This window comes from Leguminivora glycinivorella, chromosome 1 (assembly GCF_023078275.1).
Source record: "Leguminivora glycinivorella isolate SPB_JAAS2020 chromosome 1, LegGlyc_1.1, whole genome shotgun sequence".
Classification (NCBI taxonomy): Eukaryota; Metazoa; Arthropoda; class Insecta; order Lepidoptera; family Tortricidae; genus Leguminivora; species Leguminivora glycinivorella.
Window position 1 is genome coordinate 28530135 of NC_062971.1, and position 12961 is coordinate 28543095.

At 35.8% G+C, this 12961-nt stretch overlaps 1 protein-coding gene across 1 annotated transcript; it reads left to right on the forward strand.

Annotated features, from left to right (window-relative positions):
* The first annotated feature begins 370 nt into the window (after nt 1-370).
* On the forward strand, nt 371-3951 carry LOC125229814 (WW domain-binding protein 4). The gene is made up of 7 exons (XM_048134757.1): nt 371-464; nt 544-616; nt 837-1028; nt 1498-1636; nt 2069-2168; nt 2999-3169; nt 3700-3951. Coding segments are annotated over exons 1-7 (876 nt in total). The 5' UTR covers nt 371-462; the 3' UTR covers nt 3899-3951.
* The last annotated feature ends 9010 nt before the right edge of the window (nt 3952-12961 follow it).

The following is a 12961-nucleotide window of genomic DNA, read 5'->3' on the forward strand; positions in this document are numbered from 1 at the left end:
CATCTCTAGAAGCCTTTACATATTGTGCTTTGTTGTCTGTGGCTGTATGTTCGAAAACCATTATTCATTGTATTTTTTACTCTCACATCTCAGAACTAATTCAAAATAATAAGTTTTTATCCGGAGTAGCTATCAATGCTTTCATCAAATTTAATTAGTTAAAAAAATTGATCGTTAAAGTTAAAAGACCAAAAGCTCGAGTGACCACATGTCTATGTATATTGGCATGATTTAATGCAAGAAAAGTTTTGGTATTCAAACGTACCTTTGACAGATGACATTTGAGCCATTTGTCAAGTGTCACTGCCAAAGCGAAAGCCAAAATATTGAGTGTGTTACATTACATTGAAATGCTGTAATGCTGTATTTTTTAAACTCAAAATTCAATGCCGTAGCTCCATTCATTTGTAATAATTTATTAACTTTAGTAATTGTCTGTCCTGCAAGCTGCTGTGAGGCAAAATGTATGTGTCCAAATGCTGCTCATTCCTTATATTAATTGGGGTGTAAATAGCTATATAACCTCCCTTCTAACCATTTCAGGACAGAATACTGGAAATCTCAAGCTCGTAAATATTGTGAATTCTGTAAATGTTGGTTTGCTGACAATAAAGTTGTAAGTAATGCTTAAATTCTGATGAACAAAAGTCCTAATTCAGTTCAGTCTGTAAGGACGGTAGTTCATGATTTATTGCGGTTATCCAATTTTTACTTATTAACATGTGTACTCACAAGACTATTATTATATTTAAAACATGTAGTTTAAGAAATTACAATTAGGTTTTATGTATACCACTACCAGCTATACTAATAAATTGTATGTGTATTCTTTTCAGTCCATTTCATTTCATGAAGGAGGAAAACGTCACAAAGAAAATGTACAAAAACATATATCTCAGATCACAAAGAAAAGCACTAAAGAATTCAAACAAAAAGAGAAAATTGATGATGATTTGAAAAAAATGGAAGCAGCTGCCATGGCTGCCTACTTGAAAGATGTACAGAATAATGCAGACCTCACCTCACAGGTAGTATGGGGTTAACAAACCTGGCCACAAATGTCACAATTTTCGTTTTCTTTCAACCCTTTAATTGCAAGAGTGGCACTGAGACTTAGTAGTTTCATGTGCTCTGCCTACCTCTTAATGGGATACAGATGTTAATGTATGTATGTATCCTGTGCAAACACATTATATTTCGTGTGTTGTGATTATATTTTCAGCTCATATAAGCAGACAATAATTTTTCTGTACATAATCCTGCACATTGTTTTAGAAAAGATCCTCTTTCGCCAGCCACTTTGCAGAAAAAACTCCTTTGTATAGGACAATGACAGACTATTTTATATAATTCTCCAAATTTAAGCTATAGCTTGTATTGTGGGTCATCTTGCAGAATTAATATCACTAGAATTAAACAGCTATTAATATTCAACATGCAAGACATAGTTTCTTATAGTTTTAATTACACACTGAGATTTGGTAAATTGTGTTTCAGAGTATCAACAATATGTTGGGTGAAAGCACCTCAGAAAAAAATGATCCCGTTGTGGAGGTCCCTCAAGCTAGGGCTGCTCCTGTTTGGCATGAGGTCAAAGCTGATGATGGTTCATACTTTTGGAACACGGAAACCAATGGTAAAAATAAAATCTATGATGTTAATAGTATTATTTGCAAAATAAAAGCTAGACAGATTTGCAAGCTTTTTATACTACTGTGACATCTTGTGATAAATACATAAAAATAACTACAAAATGTTTAAGCCTCATTAGCAAAATTAAACATATAAAATTCACGGTCTCATGGTAGTTTTATTATTAAAATTAGCAAAATTATGTTTATATTTTAAGCTTTTAGACATTGTTGAAGAAGTTTGAGGAAACAAACTTGCCCTTACACTAGGCCACATACAGACTATGGAAAGACACCCTTACTCAGTATTTAGCTAGCTAATTTTAGTGTCAGTGCAAATTGTTTATACATAGTTGTGGTTGATAGTATAAAATATCTTGGCTTGAAACAAATGGCACTGTTTTTATATTATAAGACATTATTATCTAATATTTCAGAAACCACATGGGATCCCCCAGACCATTATTTATCTCTTGCTGATCAGGAAAAAGAGAAACTGAAAGAAGAGGAAGCAAAGAAAATTAAGAAAAAGCAAAAGTAAGTTTATGGGTAAAGTAATACTTGTGATTCTCATTTTCATCAAAAACCATCTTTACACGAAAAATAATATAAAGAAATAATGTCAATACAATCTTAATACCAATAATACCCAATACTTGTGTCACTTAACTCAGTTAACTTCAAACCTGGACTGGATCCAAATTGCCAATGATAGGGACATGTGGAAATCGATGAAGGAGGCCTTCACCCAAAAAGGGTCTAATGCACCAGCATAATTAAATAAATTAATGTAAAAAAATTGTAATACTTGCAATGAGAATAAAAGGCATTTTTATTTTATTTATATGTATAAAAAAACTGTTTTTATCTGAAAGATAATCAACCTTATAGCAGAATGGATTTACCCGAGTTTGAAGTTAAGCGACACACTTTTTTGTGTAACTAGGTCTTAAAGGAACATGTGACTCATATATTGACCGGGATATAAAATGTGATATTGTACCTTTTTCCTGTCACCATGATGCATGCAACTTCGTTGAAGTATCGGCACCTCAATAAAAATCTAAAAGGTAATCACGGTCTATATCCCGGTCAATATAAGTCTAATGAAACTAACCGTGAATCATTTAAAACTTAACATGTGAGTACCAAATTGCTGTCCCCAAAGAGCCTACGTATAGACGAGATCATAATGATTTATTTCACATAAAAATACATATTTGAGTGTGGTACATACACATTACTGTGTTTTACAATATAAAGATAAATATACATAGAATAAAAAATACAAAACAGAAATCCGAAAGTGTGTTCGAAACAAAAATGTTTATAGTGAATACGCACCTTTAATGATGTACTCTTTTCAGAGAACAGAAGCACAAAGAAGCCGTTGTGGAAGCGAAGGCGCACCTCGCCCGCGAGAGCATGCGGGCGCTCTCCGTCAAGAAGGAAGCGCCCCGGCCCTCCGCAGGGATGGAGTTCGGGCCCGCGCCGCGCGCCGCCAACCCTTATGGCTCGTGGAAAGCTGTGGAAAACAAGTGAGTGCTACTTTGTCTCTAGGTTTCGTTCGTCATAGATGCCCAGGCAGCAGTGTGGACAGCATATCATATTCTCAGCACACACGTGCAATCAACTGTGGGTATACCTACTGAACCTGATATAAGGCCCTTATTAAATTATATAGTTAACACCTACGTATTGTATCGAATCAGAATTTATTACATAGGTAAATAGAAAAAAAATGATTGAGGTTTCTTTCAGATTAGTGAAAGTTTCCTATTGTACCTCGTAAAATATATTGATTAATACTGATGGATGTTCAAAAAACAACTCTGCGTCGTTTAATTTCAAATAATTTAGTCGTTTGTTAACCATTTCTACATTTTATCATCATGACATGGGTGTAGGTATACAGTCACTATACATATAGACTGCTGCAACTCCAGGGTTGATAAATACACGGCGCCTACTCCAACGCATACACTCCTTTCTAAAGAGCCCTGGTCTTCAAGAAACCTAGCGCACGCTACAGCCGGTGTCAAGAAAGTCATCCCACGACTGTTTTCAGACCGGTGGAGCAGATCGACCTGCAGCTGCCGAAGCCCGACAAGGAAGTGCTGCCGCCGCCCGTGGTCATGGAGCCCGAGGCGCGCGCGACCTTCGGCGAGCGCCGCGTCGACTCGCTCGGCCAAGGGCCCGTCGAGTTCAAGAAGCGGAAACTTAACAACCCTAAACGGAATATGCGGCAGAAGCTCGATGATGACTGATGAGAATTATGTTATTTATAAGTATTAAGTACCTAATATAAGTTTTTAACAAATGTTGTTTTTTACTAATATTTCCTGTTCTTACGTACTTATGTAGCCTATGGGTAGGTACTACCTGCACTATCATTGAAATTCTTACGACTTCCGATATCGGATCGGATAATGTCTGTGATCTATGTCTATGTCTAATGTGAAAACGGACTAAGGGTCCATTTACACAGTTGAAGAACTCTCGTTTGAATTGTATGTATTGCACTTCACAATATCATTTGAATGGTATGTGTATCCAATAGGGTGTTTCATTTTTCCAAAATTTTGATTTATCTTTGACTTTGCTTTTCTTCTTGGTTCTACACCTATACAGAGCCCATATACCAAAAATCAGGGAAATCGGACAATATTTAGAGGTCGCGCTCTGTTGCAACTTTTGTCTCAAGAAGTTACTATGGGCGCAGGAGAGGTTAGGAACAAAACTTAATGTAACTTTTTGTAGGAGGTGGTTTAAAAGTGATTTTAATGAGTAGTGTGTATATTGAAGCAAGTTCTTTTTTAAAAATGAGTAGTAGTCGTGACATTTAGTTTCTAGGCACAGTTCCTTATGGTCCTTTTTTGGACGCTCGACTTCCTTCTAAGGAACAAGTTTTGTTGATTTTTTGTCCTGTTTTTGGCATAAAGCAGTGGTCTATCGGCCCTCTCAGGGCACTAATAACAGGATAGGTGGAAGAAATCAAGCGGCACATGGCTATCACCAGGTCCGCCATGGACCGGCTCAGGAAAATATGGAGAAAAAGAAACATCACAAATGCCACTAAAATGCGACTTGTCAGGGCATTAGTATCTCCCAATTTTCCCATACTTCTTTACGGTGCTGAGACATGGACTTCAAGGGGAAAGAAGATAGATGTCCTAGAAATGTGGTGCTGCAGAAGAAAGCTAGGAGTGTCCTGGACAAGGTTCAGATGCTATGGACCGGCCAAGTCAAGGCTGCATTCAGTGGCCCACTCTACGAATGCGTAAGGAGTATGGCCATGCATTGTTAAGCTTGCTACCACCCCTGATGTGTCGACTACCACCCTGCCAAGAGTGTAAGGAAAAAGAAGAAAACAAGATCGTTCTTTGGCTTAAGTATATTTACCGGGACATAGACCGTACTTACCTTTGTGATTTTTGTTTTCGAACTATTTAATGTCCAGGATGTTAGCGATTATTGTAGCCCTAAAACCAGAGACTTGGTCGATAGTCTGACAATAGTCTATGATACCGCAAAGAGGAGAATATATTTAATAATAGAAATTAACCCTCCAGTCAAAGATAAAGAGCAAAACATCGGTGTCGAACATCACAGAAAATGCGTTACTAACTTACCTACTAGTCCTACTACTTAAGCGAACAGAAGATAAGGTTGCGGCTTACATTTGTAAGCTAAATTATGATGATGATGACTTTCTTTTATCAAGAATGGATGGTACAACTGTTGTATTTTAAGTTTAATAAATTTACTTGTACTTTAAAATAATTTACAACTACTCTATTGTTTTATTTGGTAATTGGATAACATTACTTTTTAGTGACTTTCTTTCAAACTGTTCATCAAGCGCGACCTCTAAACAACGTCCAAATCACTTGAAATTTGGTATATATGCGTTTAAGATAAGCTATTAGAACCGAAAGCCGAGCGAAGTCAGAAAAAATATCACAATTTTATTTTTCCCATACAAATATGAAACACCCTAGTATCCAATTGTTAAATAAATATTATTACATAATTACTTAGTGTCGCCAATTTTCCATCTCACCGAATATAAATCAAGGACGTGGCGCCATCTAAACAAGAACTGTTCTTGGTGTGTTAGAGGTAGGTATAGTATGAATTTTTTGAAACGAACGTTTCTAAACAAAGGTATTGTTCCTTTTGTGTTGAGCGGGAGCTTCTGTATTTGCACGCGCTAAGACAACAAGAAGCGACTGTATCCTCATAATTGTAAGGTTCAAATCTGTACAGCAGCAAATTTGAGATAGATTATTTTGGAAATGTGAAGCGATAGACCACACCGCTATAGGTGCGAAAATACAGCGCTTCTAATACTTTGATACTTGGTGGTGGTGCTGTAAGTAATGAAACACGTATATTATCACTGTTATTTTTTATTAATGATTTTGTTAACAATCACCAATTGTATATAGCAATATATAAATAGTAATTACATAAATATTAGGTACAAGTCTTGATATATAAAATAACATAAATAACTAAACAAACCGTAAACCGTATTTATAACAAAACATAACAATGGCGGTCAGATTGAAAAACCTTATCAGTGTTTATTGTCACTTTGCGATGACACCTTAAGGTGCCAGGTGCTTATCAACCTTTTAATCTGGCAGTTTCGCTGTTTAAACGTGTTATTTTTATTATACAGACTGACATATTACCGATGATTATTATAACTATATGTACTATACTTACACCATCAAGTATCAAAGTATTAGAAGCGCTGTATTTTCGCACCTATAGCGGTGTGGTCTATCGCTTCGCATTTCCAAAATAATCTATCTCAAATTTGCTGCTGTACAGATTTGAACCTTACAATTATCAGGATACAGTTGCTTCTTGTTGTCTTAGCGCGTGCAAATACAGAAGCTCCCGCTCAACACAAAAGGAACAATACCTTTGTTTAGAAACGTTCGTTTCAAAAAATTCATACTATACGAGTATGTTTTTTCTTAGACTTTATTTATCTAATGCGCATATAATATCCTTGGTTTTAAAATGAGAAATAGTTATTTGTTATACAAGGGGGCAAAGTTGTATTTTAACGCCGAGTGTGGAATTGAAAAACGAGCAAGTGAAAGGATTCTATAGTTGAACCACGAGCGAAGCGAGTGGTTCGAGAATAGAATCCTGAACTTGCGAGTTTTTTAACACACGAGAAGTAAAATACATTTGCACCCGAGTGTAACACAAAACTTTTCCCCTCACTATAGCGAGGAAACTACAACGCAAAAAATGCGTTTATCACTGCTTCCAGTAGTTCCACAGGTGGTTAAATCATCTTTATTGCTAGATTCACCTACGTTTATCAATTTTAAAGCAGTTAATTTGACTTTATTCAAGGTCAAATTACTTTACCCACTAGTGGATAAAATGCGTTTTTACCCGCTGGTATTAAAGGACAAAACACGTGTTTCCGAGCTAGTGAGGGGGAAAAATATTGAATGGGTTTCGATCGAGCTTACCGAGGACTTAAGCGGATGTACCTACAACAAATTTAGTTTATTAGTCATTTTGGGTGTCCCCAGATCCGCATACTTCCAATTTCGATACGAGATCAACTACAGAATGAGAAGTAGGTAAGATGCGTATATTTATCGTGAGGTATGTATTTGAGATGCGTTACGCATTCGTAATAGCCTGTGACGCGTGTACGATACTTCTAGATCAATTGCTTAAGAAATTGCTAAATAAATTCAGATGACATGTTTTCATACAAATTGCTCATCTAAATAGGTATTAAAAATATAGGAAGCCATCATTATCATTAGTAGGTACCTATTGATCCGGTAACAATGGTTTAACTTCATCGCATCGTTGTTGAGTTAGATAACATTCAGAGGTGAAGTTATAAAGTTATAACTTTAGTTCTTAAGGTTCATGTATGAATGGTGAACTTACGATATCAAAACAGTGAGACAAAAAGCTTGAAAGCTTTAGCGTAATGAGATGTTGGCGTAGGACGGGAAGGGTTTGCTAAACTGAAAAAAAAAGGTTTTTTATTACGCGTGGGCACTTAATAGTTTGTTTACAGGCAGGTACAGGTATTACTAATAATTAGAACAAAGTAGATACGAACGGAGGCTTACCAACAACTAGTTGTAAAGATGTGATAGGCTATCCTTTTTTTATAGCCCTAAAAGTATACCATTAGCATTAGCTTACCCTTATACCTATCGTGTTTGACTCTTTAGAATGTTAATTCCGCTTATACCTAGGTATTTACTTATTTTAACTTATGGTACTACTGGTAAGTATAACATAAACATGATATAAGTACTTAAGTACTCGAACTATCCTCTATAAAGAAATCGTTATAAATCTTATCACAAAGGAGCCTACGACTACGTCTCACCGCTCATGACAGATCAATTATATGGATACCACTTTTTTGCGTCGATTAATGTGTGTCGAATGCGCACTGATCTATTGTCACCGCGATCCGATATGGAGATGATCCTCGAGATGTTCCGAAGCACTTATCACGTTTGATATAAAGCATACTATCCATTGGATTATAATGTAATGGTTCGGTTATAGCTTAATGTGACATTGTGTGCGTTTAAGTCCGGTACCATTGAACGGAGGACGCGAACATTAGTGGTCCGCGCACGAAGGGACCCCGCCGCGTATATAAGGATACGGCGGGAGAGACTGACACATATTAACCAGCAATCCCGTCTAGTGCAGGCTAGAGCAGGCTTTGGTGGCTTTTTTTGAAAAACAAAACACATTACCACGATGGTGAAATTGGTAAGCAATTTAAAAATATTTAAATTAATTTTGCCTAAATTATGAACTTTCCTGTTTATTGAACTTTCACCCAAAATAGTGGTCTAATGTACCTAATTTCTATTATTTTTATAACCCTGTATATAAAAATAATCTAAGTTGGACTTCATAAGCTTCATAACTTAACAAATTAATTTGTAAAACTTACGGAACAAACCAAATTACTGTAATTAAATACCTCGTATTGATAATATCCTCGTTGTTTATACCTACTGCATGTAAAAACATATATGTACCTAAGTACTTACGCCGTAAAACTTATTAATTCATATTATTTTAAAGATGTCCCTAAATAATGTTAAACTCGTTGATTTAAACGTCAACGGTTTCCGCAAGTTATGAAACAACCAGCAGTTACATACACCCGTGTACTAATGTACTAATCACCCTGGGGCCTAGCCAAGATTACAATCGTTTGCAGAAAACGAAATGCTGACGTAAACAAACATGGAAAGAAATTGTTTAGTTTGTTTTCTGAGAATGAGTGTCAATTTTTGCTTTGCCCGCTGACCTACATTAATTACCAAAATATAAATTAAACTCGTACAGCTCGTACTTTTATGGAATCCAAATAAGATAAGTCTGTATCTTCAGCCTTCATTATGTAAGTAGGTATATATAGAAGCGCATAAAATTAACATTTCATTACAAGTGGCGTAATTGTTGATTTTCATTCATATACCAGCTTGTTTAAATTAGGTTTGAATTAATAACTGAGTACCTGCAAATGATTCCCTAGGTAGGTACTTGTGATATACATAGGTAGTGCTCTAGAGAATATTGGCGCGACAGATCCAGACTACCTTACGCGGCGTTAGCGTGCGCACTAATCATAATTATTATAGCCGCAAACTTAGCTCATGTGTTACGTCAAAAAAGGTTTTTATATTAAAATGAACGCAAACTTGCGCTCGCACTAAGGCCCCGCGCACACGGAAGCAACAGTTGCTCGGCGACTTTCGTATTTGTATGAAAAGTTGCGTCGCCTCGTGTGCGCACTTTCATACTAAGCCATGGTCGGGACAAAAAAGTCGCCGGCAACAGTTGCTCGTGTGCGCGGGCCCTAACCCAAGCGACGTTTGTACGATATTGTTCTGTTGCGCAGATGGCACTGGTGGTGTGCGTCCTGGCGGCACTGGCGCTGAGCCCTGCAGAGGCGAAGCCCCAGGTGCTGGTCGACTACGGGTACTCCGGCTACTACGCGCCAGCTTACGTCTCCCCCTACAGCGCTGTTGCGTACTCCTACCCGTACGCATACACATACTCTTACCCCTACGCGTATTACTAGACCTAGCAGGCAATTATGGTCGCGCGATAAATGATAAAACATCTGGCCGTCCCTATCGCACTTACTAATAGTGCGATAGGGACGGCCTGTTATTTTATCGTCTATCGCGCGACCATGCTACCCGTGCTAGAGTAGACTAAGCTTCGACAGACAAGGGGGTAAGCTATCGTTATTTTACTTTAAAATAATTATGAAGGTTATATTATACGTAATATTTGCTATAAAAAAAACATTCGTATTGAATTCGGAAGCTACTTGGTAATTCCATTCTGCGGATGACGTAATCGATGGATAACAATCGAGTGTTTATCCAGACACTCATACGAGTATGTTTATGAATATCTGATATACTATTTGTGTTGCGAAGACACTGTATATTCAACTAACCTGTGATGTAATGTCTATAATTCTACATATATTAAATGTGGATATAATAAGTGGAGGTATTGTACGTAGGTACACTCATATATTTTTTTATATGTTCAATCATAATTATGTAGAGCTGTCCGGCTGTATTTTTTTTTACAAAATAGTACCTACATAATTTACTGTCGATTGCTAATTGTTACCAAGATAAGTATTGAGTTTAGTTCTTAATGAAAATAATGAAATCGGCCTTGAATAATTATTTCGTATAATGGCATTAAATTAGGTAATGCATTGTTATCATGAATAAATTACCAAGAAATTAATTTTGTTTTATTACGTGTACTACATACCACTGCCAAAATGAATTTATGAAATGTGGATTTGTATGACATAGAAGCGACATGACATTTGTACTTATTTGTTATATATTATTTATCCCGTTCTGACTCTGATTGTATGGGCCAAGCCTGTAAGTACAATTATTTTGATTGTCTGTCTGTTCGTCAGCAGGCTCTAATAAATCGTAGGTAGGTAATAGGTAATTGATTCGTTTAAAAATATAATTACTTATGTATTTACACGTGCACCCTACAATTTATTATGTCCGCTATTTTAACTTACTCAACTTAACTAAAGTCAACTATAATGAGCTTATTATAATTGAGTCGGAACTGCCATAGAGTATCCAACACTGAAAAGTTAGCACTTATAGTTTAGTCTGTGGTGTCCTAATTGACAGATTACAGTCGACAAGTAGAAAAAATACTATTAGTTACTTACATGATGACTTCGGCTCCGCGCACGCTTAACAAATGTCCGGAACATGTTCCGTAATGGGTAAAAATATGCGTATTATTATATATTGTTTAGTCACTCTAAAGTTATGAATGTAAAGTTCGTTTCAATGGAATACTAAAGTTCAAATGAAGTTATCACATTATTGTTAATGAAATCCATTACAAGCGGTTGATTTGTTATTACAAGTTATAAATGGGCCATTTTTTTCAAAGTTGTCCACCCCACTTATTTTTTTTAGATTTGGAACTTTTTATGTGTTTTCCATTTTTTTTCCTATCAGGATCGAAAGAGCGCTCGATTCTGAGTATGAATCGCGTAAAAAATACCCATGTTACAAAAAAAGTGGGGTGGACAACTTTGAAAAAAATGGCCCAAATATTGTACTAGTAGGAGTAGGTACTTAATCATAATCAGAGTATTGAGTAGTACCTGCTTAGCATGCAAACCTGTTACGCGAGATGACAGCCCCATGAGCGCATGGTGTGAAGTGGTGACGCTGACGCAACGGCGACGCAGACCTTGTGGTTTTCCTCCTTATCAGTATGCCAAGAAGAACCTTTTATTATACCTACTCTAATATGTATGTACTGTCGATCGATCATAAACATCTTTGCGAGTCAACATGCCAAAAATATGTAATAGTACGTCTCTTAAAACAATCACAATAAGGTAGTGTAATATAGATAGGTATGTAGGTATATTTGGAGTGTTGGTTTGTAAATATGTTTGTGAAGTCGACTATACGTACCTAAGGATTTTTTACGCGTGACGCGAGAATACCTGTCACAATGGAATTCGCGAACAATGTAAACAAACCTTGTATTGAAATGTCTTTAATTTCCATTCTACCTTGTCAATTCTGCTAAATCCATAATCAATTTTTACCACATTAGTATTAAAATAATAAATTAGTGCTAGCATATGGATATATGTCATTAAATGGTTTGTTTATATTGTTCGGATTTCTATTGATTTAATTCAAGAGAGATTGATTATATTTATATTGAATATAATATTTTTAATAAGATTAAGAGAATTATCAACAAACTAGTGATGTGTAAGTTGCGGAAACTTTCCAAAAAAATCTTAAATTTCTAGAAAAATTCACGAAACTCACGAAAAATTAATATTTAAATTTATGAAAATTATAAATTTATGCAATGTTTCCATCCATACGATTGTCCATATAAAGTATGGAAAGTTTCCGAAGTTTTCCAATGTGAAAATTTCTGAATTTTGGAAACTTCCGTCGGCACATCAGTACACCAAATATTACCACGTTTTAGATAGGTAGTTGCGATTATGATGACCACCGTCATAACACTAACAGACGAGAGATAGGTAGGTACACATTTTGCGCTCTAATAGACATCAACGATCAATTCAATTAAATATGCACGTATTACAGTGTACACACGGATGGGTAGAGATAGGTATAGGCTAGTTTCCTACTAGTCAAATCAGCTTCTTTTTAAGAACTATCAAAACGATTTGCTAATATTTGCAGATTTGCAGTAGGTAAATAATACACACACACTTTCTCTATCACGCCCAAACATATATAGTTTCTGTATAAGTGCTCTTACGTTCTGTTTAGTTATAAGACTTAGTTATTAATTTTCTGGGTGCCCTGAAAACCAGTGCCGCGTCTATTAGACACGGTATTCGCTGAGTGGCATCCTATTTGGTGTAGGTACTAGTTATTAAGTATTACTTTTTATATTATTTATCTGTATGCCAAATAAATATTTTCTATTCTAATCTAATATGGAATTACTATGAAATACTGAAGAGAATGACGTCACGGTCAATTCATTTACTTTATATCTTTCTGCTTGACTTATTAAATATGAATTATGTTTAAAAGTAACTACTGTCCATATTTTTCTTTTAATTATGTGGTGCTTTATTTCGAGCACTGCATAAAATATTTTATTTTAAGTACCTATAGGAAACTAGCCTATTGTAGGTAGGTCTCTCATTAAAACTAGCACGAACTTCAAAGTATCTATAGGACATTAGACATTCAAGTCTACATTTTTTG